The sequence below is a fragment of the Alosa alosa genome, chromosome 3 (assembly GCF_017589495.1).
Source record: "Alosa alosa isolate M-15738 ecotype Scorff River chromosome 3, AALO_Geno_1.1, whole genome shotgun sequence".
NCBI classification, from domain to species: Eukaryota; Metazoa; Chordata; class Actinopteri; order Clupeiformes; family Clupeidae; genus Alosa; species Alosa alosa.
This window is the reverse complement of record NC_063191.1, coordinates 33,656,365-33,673,887: the sequence shown is the minus strand read 5'-3', so window position 1 is coordinate 33,673,887 and position 17,523 is coordinate 33,656,365. Positions and strand designations below refer to the sequence as shown.

The following is a 17,523-nucleotide window of genomic DNA, read 5'->3' as shown; positions in this document are numbered from 1 at the left end:
ATATTAAAAAAAATTAAATAATATCTATATGTGTTATATCAGCATCCGTACATGTGGATATTAACATTTTAATTCCAGATGTCATCATACCTTTCTTGACTGGTCCAGGGGCCTGTGTTGCATCTTCCGGACCTATTTCCAAAATTAAAGAATGTTTAATAATTTCAGACATCACTGACATTGTCACCAAGTGGTAGGATTCCTGTGAAGCTTGGTAAGCATTGTGTTAGTTGAAATTAGTACAGTGAAAATGGCGCACTAATAATAATTTAATTATAGTTGTGCACACTAATGCTTATAGTGGATTTTTAAAGATATTAAATCAACAGGTATAAAATCATCTGTAAAAAAGCAAGATGAAGGCTTCAAGAATTATTGAGAGATAAGTGAAGATCATATGTAAAAAGTAAGGATGTTATTTGCATTAAGAAAAAAAATAAGACTTTTATCAAGACATGATTTTATCAAGACATGATTCCTTCATTAGCTTGGAAAATTAACTGAAACATGTAACAAATACATTAAGTAGTTAGCTGCATGAAATGCCTACAAAAACACACACATATAGACAAGTAGACAAAAACACTATAAGAATAAGATACCTTCTGGAGGGGAAACCTTCTCTTTCATTGGAATTTCTGTTGGTGTCTTAGGTGAAGCTTTCTTCTCCACAGGAGTCACTTTGAAAAGAAGTATGCCAAGATATAATGGGTACGTGCAGGGCATGACTATACAGGTGAAGACTGGTTATGGGGTTATGTAAGGTTATGAATCTTACACACTAACAAAACAAAACTGCTTATGACAACAAATACACACACAAACACAGACACAACCACATAGAGTATGTACACATTGTACACTCTCACAATCAAGAGTAAGATATCAAACAAATCAAAAAGATTTTCCTTGGTGTTTTGTATACCTTTTTCAATTTCTTCTGAAACAGGTGCTGCTTCAACAGGTACACTGTGGTCTAAGAAGATTGACCATACATTTTAATAACACATTAAGAAAGAGAATTCTAAACAAAGACAAACACAATATAAAGAAGAAGACACATGGACACTACAAAAGTATTCAAAGAAATGTAAACAAACAGATCAAGGCAAAAATATGTAAAAAAAAAGAGTTAAAAGAGTGGATTCATAAGAATGATGATGACCATGTAATGAAGAAGAAATGAAGAAGAAAAAAGAGGAAGACTGTACGTCTAAGAGTGCAGCCTAAGCTGCCTTTACAAATACCTTTCACAGGTGCAGTATGTTCTCTCAATGAATTTTTGCTCCCTTCAATTAGGGGTCTTCCTTCAATGCTTGCTATTTCACAGTGAGGAGACTTTTGAAGAACCTTCTCGCTCTCTTTGGAGACTGCTGATGGACTCGACCTAGTCTCAACAGTTCTGCTGGCTGTGTCTTGCTTTTCAGGTAGAGAAGTTTCTTTTCTGAAGGTAACAGGCTTTTTTGGAGAGTAACAGTCTTCTTTCTTCTTGTGTGAGTCTTTGGTTTGTATAATAGTCCCTCTCTGATTTTCTTTACCTATGTCTACCTTGTGAGATAGGGTCTGTTTCTTTTGTTCTTCGAGAGAAGCTATTTTCTCTGTTTTGACAGGCTGCATACTGTATGGGACTTTTTCTCCACTGACTAAATTCCTTGTTGCAGACAATTCATCTACTGCTTTTTGATACCCTGCTGTTTCATGGATAGCTTCTTGAAGTGTATCTGTTTTCTCAGCCTTGGCTTCGACTTTGAATTCTGCCTCAGGTTCAGCCTTTTGGTACTGTTTGGGGGACTCCTGTTTCTCTAACACAGTTTCTTTAGACTTGACTTCAGATTTCAAATTTTCCCTCGGTTCAGCCTTTTCATCTTTTTGGTAATCTGATTCTTGAGCCATAGGCTCTGCCTTCAGGGTTGCCTTAAGCTTAGCTTTTAAGTATTTTTTCGGGGACTCCTGTTTCTCTATGATTGTTTCTTTAACCTTGACTTTAGGTGTCCATTCTTCCCTACCTTCATTCTTGTACTCTTTGGGGTGCTCAATTGTTTTTTGGATGGTTTCTTGCTCTAATACTAACTCCTGAGCCTTGACTTCAACTTTGACCTCTGTCTTAGTTTCATCCTTGATGAACTGTTTTGGGTATTCGACTGTTTCATGGATGACTTTCTGCTTTAAAACCATTTCTTGAGACATAGGTTCTGCCTTAAGCTTAGCCTTTTGGTATTCTTTTGGGAACTCCTGTTTCTCTATGACTGTTTCTTTAACTTTGATTTCAGGTGTCCATTCTACCCTATCTTCATCCTTGTACTCTTTGGGGTGCTCAATTGTTTTATGGATGGTTTCTTGCTCTAAAACTACCTTCTGAGCCTTAACCTCCACTTTGACTTCTCTCTTAGTTTCATCCTTGAGGATCTGTTCTGGGTATTCTACTGATTCATGGATGACATTCTGCTTTAAAACCATTTCTTGAGCCATAGGCTCTGCCTTCAGGACTGCCTTAAGCTTAGCTTTTTGGTATTCTTTTGGGGACTCCTGTTTTTCTATGACTGTTTCTTTAACCTTGACTTCCGGTTTCCATTCTTCCCTACCTTCATCCTCATACTCTTTGAGGTGCTCAATTGTTTTGTGGATGGTTTCTTGCACTGAAACTACCTCCTGAGCCTTGACCTCCACTTTGACTTCTGTCTTAGTTTCATCCTTTAGGAATTGTTTTGGATACTCTATTGTTTCATGGATGACTTCTTCCTGTAAAACCATTTGGGTAGACATAACTACTGTACTGCCATCTGACAAATCTTCAAATGAGTCTTTGAGATCCTTCCTCTCAATCATCAAAGACCTATCCACAGGACTGGGAATTTCTTCAATTCTTGCAGAAGTTGTATTAACTTTGAAGATGACAAACGCAAGATTTCACCATGAGGCGGTGAAAAAAAACAGACAACATAAAGGGACAACAGATTATTATTATTATAAGGACAGTCTACCAAGATTTATTACACTTAGTAATGGTTCATTAAGGCCTGTAGATAATACATTAAGCATGTTAATAGTTTAACTAAAACACTGAAGTACTATACACAGTCTGGGGGAATTCAATTCATAAGATGACTGAATTCAACTGGCTGGTTTCCAAGATACAGTAGATTAAACTCTTTGACTAAACTACAAAACAAATTCATGGACATCTATAGAGTATATCAGTGGCCCCAAGCCTACCTTCAGTATGAGTTATCTCCGTGTCCTTTTTAGGTTTAGTTACATCTACTTTCTCTGCTGGCACTTCTGTCTTTTTTAATTCAACAACTTTGAATCAGACAGACAGACAGACATACAAACAAACATTACAGAGACAGAGAGACATGAGGAAGATGGAGCAAATACCACAATACCATGCATAGGCTCAAAGAACATTTTAAAGAAAGAGGAAACACAATGTGTGTTTTTTAAGATTACACATATGGGCACTATGCGTGCAATATTCATTCAAAAGAGGATATTAAGATCAATAAAAGATGCATAAACACTAAAAAAGATACCTGTTAGCTTGGAAACTTCTTTTGGAGAAACAGATTCTTTTTGTTTCAGTGGTTCTACCTTAGGTTCCTCTGGTTTAGCCCTTTCTACCTTGGATTTCTCAACAGGTGAGGGCACAGGTTCTTTTGGTTTTGTTGGTTCTGCCTTTGTGGTAGGAACACAAGGAACACCTTTTTGTTTCACTGGTTCAACTTGTTTCTCAACAGTAGCAGGTTTAGGAACCACTGCTTTTGGTGGTTCCACCTTTGGTTTTTTAACTGGTGTAGAGACATCTTTTGGTGTCACTGGTTCAACCTTTTTTGCAACATGGACGGGCTTAGGTTCAGGTTTTGGTGTTTCCACCTTTGCTTTTTCAACTGGAGCAGGAACAGTCTCTTGTTGACTGATGGGTTCAGCCCTCTTTGTTTCAACAAGAGGCTTAGGCGGTGCATGTTCCACCTTTGGTTTTTCAACTGGTTCTACCTTCTGTGTCTTTACAGCGGGTAGCGGTACCATCGTTTTTGCGGTCTCAACTGGTGCAGGTGTGGGTGCTGGTTTCTCAACAGGGGCTTGCAAAATGTCTTGCTGTTTCAAATCTGTTGCAACTGTTGTTCAAAAGAAATATTTGTACAACGGTTGTTGTCTTTTCCAACACAACATATACCTAGTCTTACTGTGAACACCTCATTGCAACATAGCATATATAAAAGGCATAAGAAGTTAAAGAGAAGAAAACATTGACACCACAATGATAGGACAAATCACATGCAATAAAGAGTAGTTAACAAGAGAATAAGAAACCACAATGTAGAATTAAACAAAGAATAATTCTACACATATAAGAGCAAGTATGATACTAATGCTCTTATAAAGGCAATACCTTTAGGTGAAGCAATTTCTGGTTCAACTTGTTTCTCGACAGTAGCAGGTTTAGGAACCACTGCTTTTGGTGGTTCCACCTTTGGTTTTTCATCTGGTGTAGAGACATCTTTTGGGGTCAATGGTTCAACCTTTTTTGGTTTTTCAGCTGAAGGAGTGACCATTGGCAGGAAAGCCACCTCTTTTTTAGTATCTAAAGGTGGCTGCTTTGGAGCTTCTTGTTTCTTGGGAGCTTCTGGTGCTTTTGAAGAATATGTGTTTTAAAAGAGGCAAGTCGGGCAGACACACATATTAACAAGTGAACATAAACATTTACCAGACATACACAACTATGCCATTTAGGCACAAAAGAAAGATTGCACACTGAAAAAATACATATACTTTGACAAAGAGAATGACATTACACATAGCTGAAAAAACATAATTAAGTAAAGTTAACACAAACTATTCAAGAAAGACAAGACATAGACACATATTTACACAAAACTGTAAATACAAGGAACACAAACACATAACAGGAAGAACACATATAGGAAACATTCCAACAATACCTTTAGTAGCTGGAGCCTTAGGTTCAGGTTTAGGTTCAGGCTTAGGTGCAGCCTTAGGTTCAGGTTTAGGTTCGGCCTTAGGTGCGGCCTTAGGTGCAGCCTTTGACTCTGGCTTGGGTTCTATCTTAGGTTCAGGCTTTGGTGTAGCCTTTGGTTCAGTTTTGGGCTCAACCTTAGGTTCAGGCTTTGGTGCAGCCTTTGGTTCAGTTTTGGGCTCAATCTTAGGTTCAGCCTTCACTTCCACCTTAGGTTCAGGCTTTGGTGTAGCCTTTGGTTCAGGCTTTGGTGGAGCCTTAGGTTCAGCCTTAGGTTCCAGCTTAGGTTCAGGCTTTGGTTCAGGCTTGGGCTCAGCCTTGGGAACAGCTGCAGGTTCAGGCTTGGATTCTACAACTGGCTCAGATGGTGCCTGTGGTTTAAATTCCATGGCTGGCGATACAAAAAGTTATTAGCAACTGAAACACCAGTAAAGAGAGAAAAGAGATGCAAGATTTAGAAGTAAGAGTGACCAAAAGCAAAGAATGCATCAGCATCAATGCATCATGCAACAATGAACAGTACAATAGAACACTGAAATATTTATGTTAGCTATCTGCTAACTGCATTTATTTCAGCACATATTGAACATACAACAAACAGACTTGACAAACAGAAGAGTCAATTGAACTTGAAGATAGCATGACATTCATGACGAACCAAAAGACAAACCAAAGAAATCTGTACATAAACTATAAACAATAAGTCATCATATCAAGACAAACACAAATACACTAAAACACATAAAGACAATACCTTTGGTTGGTGGTTTCTCTTTTTGTTCAGGAGTTTTAACCGGAGTCACCTTTTCTTCCACAGGCTTCTTGGCTTCAGGTACTTATATAAAGATATGACAATGCATATATTTTTCTAGTTGTCAAAAACTAACATTAAACAGGGAATGTTGTAAGTGAGGAAAACTGCTTGTAATTTAAAAAAGAAACATCTTCCAAGTAAGCAACAAACAATAGCAACAGAAGATATGACAAACATCCACTCATAAGCAGAGAAGATGAAAAAGATGTGTACACAATATACACAGCTGAATACCTTTGGCTGGTTTTGCAGGTTCCTGTGACACTGCTGTTACAGGTTTCTCTTCTTGCTTCTTCACCTCAGGTACTTAAAAGACATTTGCGTTGTTAGATCTCAACAGCAAAGCTCATATTTGCGTTAGCATCTTAGCAATTGCAAGTTTAGGTTATAAAAGCGTCTGGAGCCAAGTGGAATTGAAATGGGGACAAACACACATACACACAAAACAATGCCACACAAAAATAATGCTTGACACTAAGAATGAGTGACAGAAGATTATGGACAGAAATGACAACCAAAAACATGAAACATGAGAAGATTATGAACAAAAATGATGACAACAAACATGAAACATAAAAATTGTCAAAAGACAAGATGGAGACAGATGGGTTAGCAGTGCTACCAGCGTAATTTAACCATGTGCCATTAAGCTGCACTAAGCATAAGCAGCCATCTTTTCTCTTTATACCTTTCACTGGCTTTTCTTCTCTCACCCCCACCGTTGTTTTTGGAACAGTTTCCTCAACTGGTATCTTTGTTTCTGACAAAAAATGAGTGTTAACTTAGATGTGTGCAAGACAGTACATGAACATTTAGGAAATATTAATCTTTAAACATATTGGTACCTGTAGACAAAAACAGACAGCCATGACAACACTGCCTAAAGAGCAGTATCATTACAAAGATAGTACATAGAATGTATCCAAATTAAGCATACCACAGCTGCCTATGTTAGAAATTCATTATTTTATGTTGTAAGATATATAAGGTGAGTGACAGGAAAAAGAAAACAGAGCACAATAAACATGTTGAAAGAAAATAAGGTGTATTATTTTCAATTTCAAAGAACGAACACTTAGACACTTACACATACAACATAAATCACACAAATATTGTGACAAACAACAGGTAAAGTAGGGAATGAAGATGCTTTCCACCAGGGGTGGACAGTATATAGAGGTAGAAAACTACAAAGTAAGGTCCCTGTTGTACCTTTAACTGAAGAGAGCTCAACCACTGTTTCCTCTTGAACAGTCCAACTTTCAACCGCTAATATATTGGGAGATGTTGAAAAGGATTGGCGATACAAAAGAATGGGAAAATAAACGCATTATTTGACCATAAAGAAAAAGATTCTACACTATAACTTTTGACACCAGAAGAAATATATTTTGGTTATGGTCTAGTTTATGTTACATTGAAGGTTTCACTCAAATCCATAGATCAAACTGTTGTTTAGGTTGGTTAAACAATTAGTTTAAACAAAAAAAGCCTTAGTGAATGTCATGATTTTGGTGAAAGGATGATAAGAGATGAGGTTAATAAAGATGACGAAGATGAAGATGATGTTGATGATGATGATGATGAAGATGATGATGATTTTATGATCAGTGACATCAACACCCGAATGAATTAAAGCAATGAATGTAACGATGCATGTTAGACTTTGTACCTGTTATTTCTGTCTTTTGTTCGTAGTGATAGTATTCTGAAGTCTCTTCTTTTAAATTAAAGAGTAAAAATTACTCATATCATCAAAGAAAAAATCACTGCCTACAATAATTGTTAGGTATTCAGAACAAACGTCCCACTCTTACCTTTAAAACTAACTATAGAGGACACCTCAGGAACTTGTATTGATGTATCAGGGACATCTGAACATGTTGGACACAGTAAACACAGTCCAGGTAAATGTTACTGCCAACACTATTTTTCTATCTATTTATATTATTAGTGTTAGCTCAAAATATCATTGCATTAACTAAGAGCTGGAAAATGCAGCAGTCTGAAAAATACTTACCTTGCGGAACCCTTCCTAAATTAACTTCTGTAAGAAGAGGCAACATACACTGTTACTAGCGTGTCATCACTACAGGGGGTAAATGAATAAGATGCCTACAACCGAATAACTTTACCGACCTTTGCCTGACAGATAAAGCTCAGCTGTGCTCTTAGCTTCACCAACGGGTTCCAATCGTGCGATCACTGAGTATACGCCTAAAAAGTTACGAGTGAAGACATCACAGATGTCAGCTTTTCTTTTAAATACAGTCTGTTAGATTAAGTATATTTAAAAATACCAGTGCTAATATGTTTTTCTGTCTACACACCTTCATCTTCAGCGGTTACATTGCGGATGATCATAAAGTGACGTCTTCCTTCACACCTGAAGGTATACTTTGGGCTCTCTCTCAGTTCCCATGAGTCTTTGTACCAGGTAACAGTGGCATCGTCGAAGGACAGCTCACATTCGAAAGTTGCCGATTGTCGCTCTTTTACCACAATGTTCTGGATACGTTTGGTGAACTGAATTTGATCAGCTAAAATTAAATAATGAGACTAATGTTGATTTGTTCCAAATAATGATTTTAAAAACGTTTTAGACTGTATATATCTCGGCAGTTTAACCAAGACAGAGAGCGTCTAAAGAGGATGACCACAGAGGGCGACCAACGACAACATAACACATTAAACACAGACTGGAAAGAGGTTAGTGAACTAACAAAAAAACAGACATTTAAAACAAAACACTTCAAAACATCATCTAAAACAAATTAGCAGTGTTTAGAATTATTTGTTTTAATCATTGCATCCTGTAATGAGTAGAAATTTGGTTAGAAATACGAAGCTATACTCAGCACTTAATTAGTCTGCAAAACCTCCTTACCCAAAGGTGGCATCTGCTCTTTTGACTCTGTATGGATAAATATTGCTCAATCTTACTATTTGCTTTGAAACAGTAGTCAACATGTGAACTGAAACAAGAAAAACAAATGAAGACAAATGAACACTTACCTAGAACTGTCAGCTTTGCACTTGAGATGTGAGATCCACACACTACCCGGTAATTTCCCTGGTCTGATGACTGGCAGTTTTTGATCTTCAGTGTATGGCGATCACCTGACACTTTAACATCATATTTGCCATCACTTGACAGCTTCTTTGTGTCTTTGTACCAAGTGAGAGAAATCTCTGGGTAATTGATCTTAATCACACATTCAAACACGGCGTCCTTGTTTTCATGTGTGCTTTGATCTGAAATATCCTTCACCAGTGTCACAGGCTGCAATGAGGTAATAGTGTGTTATTTACAAAGACCACATTGATACACTTTGTGACTGAAGGTAACATTATAATTCGTATACAAGAATGGTAAAGACCTCCTGTTCCATCTTGCTCTGCAAATCAGCCATGAAAGCGGTCAAATCTTCATCGGATTCCTTTTCACCTGCCTGCAGTGACAACAGGTTATCAGACGTTATTTCATATTCCCTCATCTTCTACAATCTTGGGGTTGTGACAACAGTGCATAACATGGAGATGGCGTAATCAATCTAACTTACCTCTGCTCTTTCTCTCTTCAACTGCTCAATAGCTTGGAGGATACCACGGTAGTCAGTGATTCCATACATGCGAGCATACTTCTCATATTCTTTGGGATCTACATTCCTCAGCAGCTCAACAATGTTAATTTCTTGAGCCTCCTTTGGACTTTTCTGCTTTGATGGTGTCCTACACAGAATTAACCAATTATTTAAATTAATGATGCCAAACAAATCCCCAGGAAAGTTAACAGAGATAAAGGAAAACCTTTTAAAGAACTCACTTCTTGAGCGTCACTGTCTCAGGACCAGTCTCCTTCCTCTCTGTAACATTCATGTCAGCACTGCACTCAATCTCTCCGTGTTTGTTAGATGCAACACATCTGTACTGTCCAGAGTCAGATTTGGTAGCCTCTTTGATTTCCAGCTTGGCCTCTTGACCCTTCTGCTCGATAGTGATGCGACCACCGTGAGTAACCTGTCTCCACTTGCCCTTCATCCATTTCACGTTGGGGATTGGGTCACCACCAACTTTAGCAATGAAGGTTGCTGTGCCCTCTAAGAATAAGAATAGTCAAAGACACATTGTGATGAACCTATTTTTTATTGATTAATGAAAAAACATTATTAAATGTTTCATCGAAATGGCCAACCTACATAATTGCAACACTCTAAGGTACTTACTCTCAGTTACTTGGGCAGTCTTAGGCTCTTCAATAAAGAACAAGTTGTCAAGTCGCTTCACTGGGGCAGCAGCTGGAGCAGCTGGAGCCGCTTCAGGTTTAGGAGCTGCTGTTTTATCTGAATTTATAAAGATTAGGAATTAAATAAGACAACCGATAAGAAGCTGAGGAAAAATGTATCTGCAGACTCATATGCACAACATAAACATGAAAATATTCTCATGGTCAACAAAATGCAACCGAAAATAGACTGGCAGCCACTTGCATGTCATGACATGTTTCAGCTGCTTAAATTCAGAGTGGGCAGTCTTTTCAAAAATCAAGCAGAACCTACCCTTTATGGTGACTGTACACTTAGTAAATTCACTGCCGACATCATTTGTGGCCTTGCACAAGTAGTCGCCTGCATCATTTTTGGATGTGCGGAGGATTTGCAGATTGGGTGTACCATCCACAAAAGTGATTTTAATGCTGGCTGAGGATGCAAGTTCCCGTCTGTCCTTCATCCATTGAACTTTCAGAGGAGGAGATCCACGGACATGGCAGCTCAGGCTGAGCTTGTCACTCTCCATAACAGTCACTGACCTAAGAGGCTTGTCAAAGACTGGGGGTGTCTTTTGCTCTGTGAATAAATAAACAGGAGAAAATATTGATCATGATGGACACTTACTACAGCTCAAATTTATTTATCAATATATGTCATAATAAAATATATCCATTATAGACTATTTAAATCTCATACACAGACAAACACACCTACACACACACACACACACACACACACACACACAAACTGGTGTGCATGGTCTCTAACCTGTGATGTTCACTGTCACATGGCAGGTGACTGTACCAGCTTCATTAGTGGCTTCGCAAATGTAGCTGCCAGAGTCTGAGCGAGTACAGGACCTGATGCACAGCAGGGCCACGTTGCTCTTGAAAGAGATGTCAACATTGTCAGAGCTGGAGATTTCTTTGTTGTCTTTGCGCCAGCGGACATTGATGGGTGGTGAACCAGCCAGCCGTGCTTCCAACTTCACCAATTTACCCTCAGTGTCATCAATATTAGATGAGGGCTTTTTGGTAAAGCTTGGTGGGATTTTGCGCTCTGAAAAGATCGAAAAGGAACTAATGTTAGCTTATTTTTATGGGCAGAGAATTAGTAGACGACCACAAACAAGGACGTGTCAAATACCTTTCACACACACTTCAGCAGAGCAAGCATCCTTTCCAGTGTCATTACTAGCATGGCAAGAGTAAACCCCCAAGTCTGATTGACTGGCTTTTGAAATAACAAGATGTGCAGTGTTGTCCATACAGGAGATCCTGTAATTTCCTCCAGCCCGTATTTCTCTGTTATCCTTTGACCACGTGACTTTAATTGGTAAAGATCCAGTCATGTGACATTTTAATTCCACTCTGTCTCCCAGTAAAATTTCCACAGGCTTAAGTTTTACATCAAACAAAGGAGGATATCTGGAGTCTATTGGTTGAACTGAAGACCATGAGAGGAAAATGGGGAAGGATTAATAATTTGAATCATCAAGCCTTTCAGCAAAGATTTTCTTTAAATGGATCTCTTTGATAAGGAAATTATACAGATTTGTTCTATGACTTTGCTGTATTCAAAAGAACAGATTTGTGATCATATGATAATGTGTGCCATCGGTTATTCAAAGATCCTTTATTTTCAAGCCAAGATTCCATTAGAGAAGATCCAACAGTAAAATGCCTGGCCACAAGAACACTAAACATATCATATCCGAGAACTAATTTCAAGTATGTAGTCAGAAGACTTAAACACTGACCTGCAGTCACAGGTTTCTTCGCCTTGTCTGAAAATCAATCATAATACAATGAAGGTCAACTGAGTATGAGTAAAGCGTTGCAGAATCTGAGTGAGAAGTGTGAATGATGATTCAACATTTCCTTTTTCATCCTACCACCAAATATAAATGATTTTTCTTATGCTGAACTTATACTGACCTGTAGTCACTGGTGCCCTCCTCACATCTGCATAATTCACAAAAAGGTTAACTATGAGCATTCACAAATAGTAGTATTTGTGTTTTAGAATACCAAAGTATTGTTTATCAAGGGCAAATATTCTGAAACTAACCTTTAGTTGTTGGTGGCTTTGCCATGTCTGAAAATCAACCATATATTAATTTATTGCTTAATGATCATTATACTGATACTGTGTCTATGACTATATTATATTCATATAATATAGAGAAACACTGTCTGTAACTCTTATGTCTGAAACATAAGAGCAACACTGGCACTGTGCTGGTACAAGGACATGTTTCATATCCATCTCAAGTACAAAAGAATGCTCTCCAAAGAAAATTCTCATTTAAATATACAGAGCACTTTCCAAATGCCAGTAAATTCCCGACAGAAAGGCAGTATTACACACCTGTCCCAAAGTTGATTTGAGCATAGCAGATATCACTTCCATAGGAGTTATTGATTTCACAGGAGTACCTTCCAGTGGTCTCACTGTTACTCTCATGAAGAGCTTCCAAGATGCATGAGTTACCAATGAGTTTTGTGTTGTATCTGTAAGAGCCATAGACCTGTTTGCCGTCCTTATACCAGGTGACAAACATCTTTTCAGCTCCGGTAAATGTGCACTCAAGACGCAGTTTTTGTTCCCTTGTCAAACTGTGGCTGGTTAGCATCTTCACAAATTGAGGGGCATCTGAGACATCAACATTAGAGAGGAAGGTTACAAAAATATGTAGAGTTGATTTATGCACAGACGCATGCACTGTTGTAGTCTGAAAGAACTGTTAAGATTTGTCATTAAGATTCCAATCCTTATATTGTCCATGACACTACTATTGAAATTGCTATAGCTCTGGGGTCAAACCGTTCATCATGCCATCATGCGTGACACAATCCTGTATGACACTAACCTGTTGCTGTGTTGACCTCAGCGTGACAGATGTCAGTTCCGTAAGAATTGCTAACTTCACAAGAATAAGTTCCAGGTGTCTCGTTGTTGCAAGGGTGCAGAGCTTCCAAGATGCAAGAGTTTCCAATGATCTTTGTGTTGTATCTGTATGAAGCATAGAGCTGCTTGCCATCCTTGTACCAAGTGACAAACATCTTAGGAACTCCCGTGAAAGTACACTCAAGTCTCAGATTCTGGCTCATTGGAACAGCAACATTCTGCAGTTTCTTCACAAAGCGAGCAGGTTCTACAGCAAACAAAGTAGTGTTGCATTGAGTAATGAGTCTTTGAATTTCTGAAACTAATAGAAAATATCTAATCTGGTAAGACTTAATAATTCGGAGATATCTATTAAAATTGATATCTGGAAAAATAATCAGTTGCAAGTCTAAAAAATTATATTTGAAGTGTCAACAAGAACAATAAAGATCCCTACAGCACATTCTGATCTTATTTACTGTAAATATCTGACTGATATAACTCCAAATACTTGGCGGCGCTTCTTTGGCAAACCAACCTGTCACTGCCGTGATCTGTGCTTGACAGACATCTGTGCCATAGGCACTGCTCACTTCACAAGAGTATCTTCCACTGGTTTCTTTGTTGCATTCATGAAGGCACTCCAAGATGCAAGAGTTCTTGGTGACTTTGGTGTTATATCTATAAGAAGCATAAAGCTGTTTGCCATCCTTATACCATGTGACAAACATCTTTGGTGCTCCTGTGAATGTACAGTGCAGCCTCAGCTTTTGTGTCATTGGGATGGTGAGATTCTGCAGTTTTGTCACAAAACGAGCTGGTTCTATGGGGGAGAACACAATGAATAGATTAACTAAATATGCAAATGGGAAATGTCGGGGCATTCCCAATTTTAATACTATTGGAATACTAACATACAGTTTTGTATCCATGTGCGATTGATTGAATAACTCATAAGTAATAAGAATAGTAATCCTTGACTAATTTTACTAACCAGTGACTGCTGTGACTTGGGCGTAGCAGATGTCACTTCCATGTGCATTGTAAACCTCACAGGAGTACCTTCCAGTAGTGTCTTTGTTGGACTCATGTAAGCACTCAAGAACACAGGTGTTTCCAATGACTTTTGTGTTATATCTATATGAAGCATAAACTTGTTTGCCCTCCTTGTACCAAGTCACAAACAGTTTTGGAGCTCCAGTGAATGTACACTCCAATCTCAATTTTTTGCTCATTGGGATGGTTTGGTCCTTCATTCTTGTCACAAACCGAGCAGGTTCTAATAGGAAAGAATAGTTTGAATAATTAAGTCTTGACATTAGAGACGTTCCTTCCATTCACGTGCATTGAAGAGCAAGATTCCAAAAATCCGAATAATCATGCAAAGTTGTCATGGGATAAGGGTAGAACACCATATGCAAGTGATACAGGCTTCTTAACTTGTACCATATTGTATCATTAACTTCTTGAATCATTTGGAACCATCAATTCAGGCAGGACATATTAACACAACCAACAGTTAGATTAAAATAACCAACCAACTTCTTGACTTGTATCGTATCGAACAGCAATTTCAGGCAAGAAACACGAACACAATCAACAATCAAGTGTCAGGTATTTGAAACAACCAACCAACAAACCAACCAATATCTTCACTTGTATCGTATTGAACAGTAATTTCAGGCAAGACTCATGAACACAATCAACAATCAGGTATTTAAAACAACCGACCTATTGTCTTGTATCATATTGAACCGTCACTTCAGGCAAAACACAGAGACAATCAACAGTCAGGTATTTATGACAACTAGCCACAAGAAAATCACTTGACACTTGACACTTGACACTCCGCTAATCACTCGACACTTGACGTGCAGTCTTTGTCATTCCGCAAGACAACAGACAAGTTACACACCTGTCACTGTAGTAACCTGGGCATGACAGATGTCACTTCCATAAGAATTGTTTACTTCACAGGAATACCTTCCAGGAGTGTCCTTGTTGCATTCATGAAGACACTCCAAGACACAGGTGTGACCAATGATCTTTGTGTTATATCTGTAGGAGGCATACAACTGCTTCCCGTCCTTATACCATGTGACGAACATCTTTGGTGCTCCCTTGAATGTGCACTCCAGTCTGAGTTTCTTACTCAAAGGGAAGCTAACATCCTTCAGCTTCTTGACAAAGCGAGCAGGTTCTAAGAACAATGATATTACCATGTTATCTCAGACGAAAGTATTCTCCAAAGGTTTCAATACATTTTTAAGGAATTTCTGCTTTTCTGCATAGCTATTATTGATGACTATAACCAATATGACTATACAAGGTTTAAAACCATTCTAAGATTGTATTAGAGGAAACCGAGATGTGTACCTGTAACTGGGATGACCTGAGCGTGACATATGTCTGTTCCATAGTGATTTGTGATTTCACAGGAGTACCTTCCTGCAGTCTCCTTGTTGCACTCATGCAGGCATTCAATAACACATGAGTTCTCAGTGACCTTTGTGTTGTATCTGTATGAAGCATAGAGCTGTTTGCCATCTTTGTACCAAGTGACAAACATCTTGGGGGCTCCCGTAAAAGTACACTCAAGTCTCAGTTTTTGGCTCATTGGGACTGAGAGGTTCTCAAGCTTCTTCACAAAGCGAGCACGTGCTGAGAGAAATAAGAGCATAAGAGCATTTATCTCACTGTTGGCTATCCTGAGAAAGTATGGAGGTTTTGAAAGAGTATTGTGAAAATAGACTAATTTTCATACATGAAAATACATCAAGAAGGAGAATTAAAACAAACCTTGTTCTGCTGTGATCTGGGCATGGGAAATAGCTGTTCCATAAGAATTGCTAAGTTCACAGGAATATTTCCCAGTTGTTTCTTCGTTTACATTATGCAGGCATTCCAATATACAGGAATTGTTGGTGGTTTTGGTGTTGTATCTATAAGAGGCATAGACCTGTTTGCCATCCTTATACCAGGTGACAAACATTTTCTGGGCTCCCGTAAATGCACATTCTAGTCTTAACTTCTTGCTCATTGGAATGGTCATGTCCGTCAACTTCTTCACAAAGTGTGGAGCATCTGAGAATAACATTGCAATTTATTAAGTTGTCCAAAGATCCATGCTTATATTTTAAAGAGGTGTAAATGCTACTATATAAGCAAGATTTATCACTTATTCTGATGATGTAGTGAAATGGACTTGACTGACATACTGGTTGCTTTCCAAAACTTAACTTAACGCAAATTAACTGTACAAAGAACTTTATGGAAAAGAGTATCTATGAAAAATGTTCCAACACTTAGTACTCAACGAACCTGTTCCAACAGTGATATCAGCATGGCAGACATCTGATCCATGAGAATTGCTTATTTCGCATGAGTATCTTCCAGTAGTTTCTGCGTTACTTCCATGAAGGCACTCCAGGATGCATGAATTACCAATTAGTTTTGTATTGTGTCGGTAAGAGGCATAGAGTTGCTTTCCATCCTTATACCAAGTTACAAACATTTTAGGGGCTCCAGTGAATGAACATTTCAGGGTCATTTTTTCTCCAATATAGACCTGGATGTTGGGCAGCTTCTTCATAAAGCGAGGAGCATCTGAGCAAAATTTTAAATGTTTTGAATTATTATTATTATAAAGAGTTAAGTATAAATATGCTCTATAAGGGCTCTATTAAATGCACTATAATAAATAAAAAAAATATGGTAAATATGTATTTGAACTTACTCACAAAGAGTTTAAAGATAACATGATAGATACAATGTAGCATTACTATGTTGGAATCTGATCAATGTCCTAGGGTCTGGAAGGCATACAAACCTGTCACTGTTGTAACTTGAGCATAGCATATATCAGATCCAAACTTGTTTGTTATTTTACAGGAGTATTTTCCAGTGGTATCTTTGCTGCTTTTTTTTGCAAACACTCCAAGATACAGGAGTTTCCAGTCACTTTGGTGTTGTATCTGTCTGAGGTAGAGAGCTGCTTGTCATTCCTGTACCAAGTGACAGACATTTTGGGTGCCCCAGTGAAAGTGCATTCAAGTCTCAGTTTTTGGCTCGATGGGATGGAAAGGTCCTTCAGCTTCATCACAAAGTGTGGAGGGTCTGAGAGAAGATTTTTGTTTATTTAATTAAATTTCAATTAAATATTGCCACCTCATTCAATAGTGTGCTAAAGAGTAGAAGAGTATCTGATATAATAATTCCTGATACTGACCTGTCACTGCAGTGACTTGAGCAAAGCATATATCAGATCCATATTTATTGGTGATTTCACATGAGTATCTGCCGGTAGTTGCAGCGTTGGCCTCATGAAGGCATTCCAGGACGCAGGAGTTCTGTGTGACCTTTGTATTATATCTATAGGACGCATAGACTTGTTTGCCATCCTTATACCATGTGACAAACATTTTTGGAGCTCCCTTGAAGGTGCACTGTAGTCTTAATTTCTTGTTCATTGGAACAGATAGATCCTTTATCTTAGTGACAAAATCAGGAGGTTCTGAGAGGAAAAATATGAAGAGATTAAAACTGGCCTAAGACCCAGTGCTACGAAGGCCTAC

At 38.2% G+C, this 17,523-nt stretch overlaps 1 protein-coding gene across 1 annotated transcript in view; it reads right to left on the bottom strand.

Moving 5' to 3' along the window:
• Positions 1-17,523, bottom strand: part of ttn.2 (titin, tandem duplicate 2) — a 154,994-nt gene that overhangs the window by 89,885 nt on the left and 47,586 nt on the right. The window contains 20 exon segments of the mRNA XM_048238855.1: positions 91-132; positions 603-680; positions 4,941-5,366; positions 5,730-5,810; positions 6,024-6,095; positions 6,478-6,549; positions 7,002-7,058; positions 7,462-7,509; positions 7,607-7,663; positions 7,810-7,836; positions 7,929-8,006; positions 8,120-8,329; positions 8,677-8,703; positions 8,805-9,072; positions 9,170-9,241; positions 9,353-9,521; positions 9,616-9,889; positions 10,016-10,132; positions 10,349-10,636; positions 10,829-11,119. Of these exon segments, the coding sequence (XP_048094812.1) occupies positions 91-132; positions 603-680; positions 4,941-5,366; positions 5,730-5,810; positions 6,024-6,095; positions 6,478-6,549; positions 7,002-7,058; positions 7,462-7,509; positions 7,607-7,663; positions 7,810-7,836; positions 7,929-8,006; positions 8,120-8,329; positions 8,677-8,703; positions 8,805-9,072; positions 9,170-9,241; positions 9,353-9,521; positions 9,616-9,889; positions 10,016-10,132; positions 10,349-10,636; positions 10,829-11,119 (2,754 nt within the window).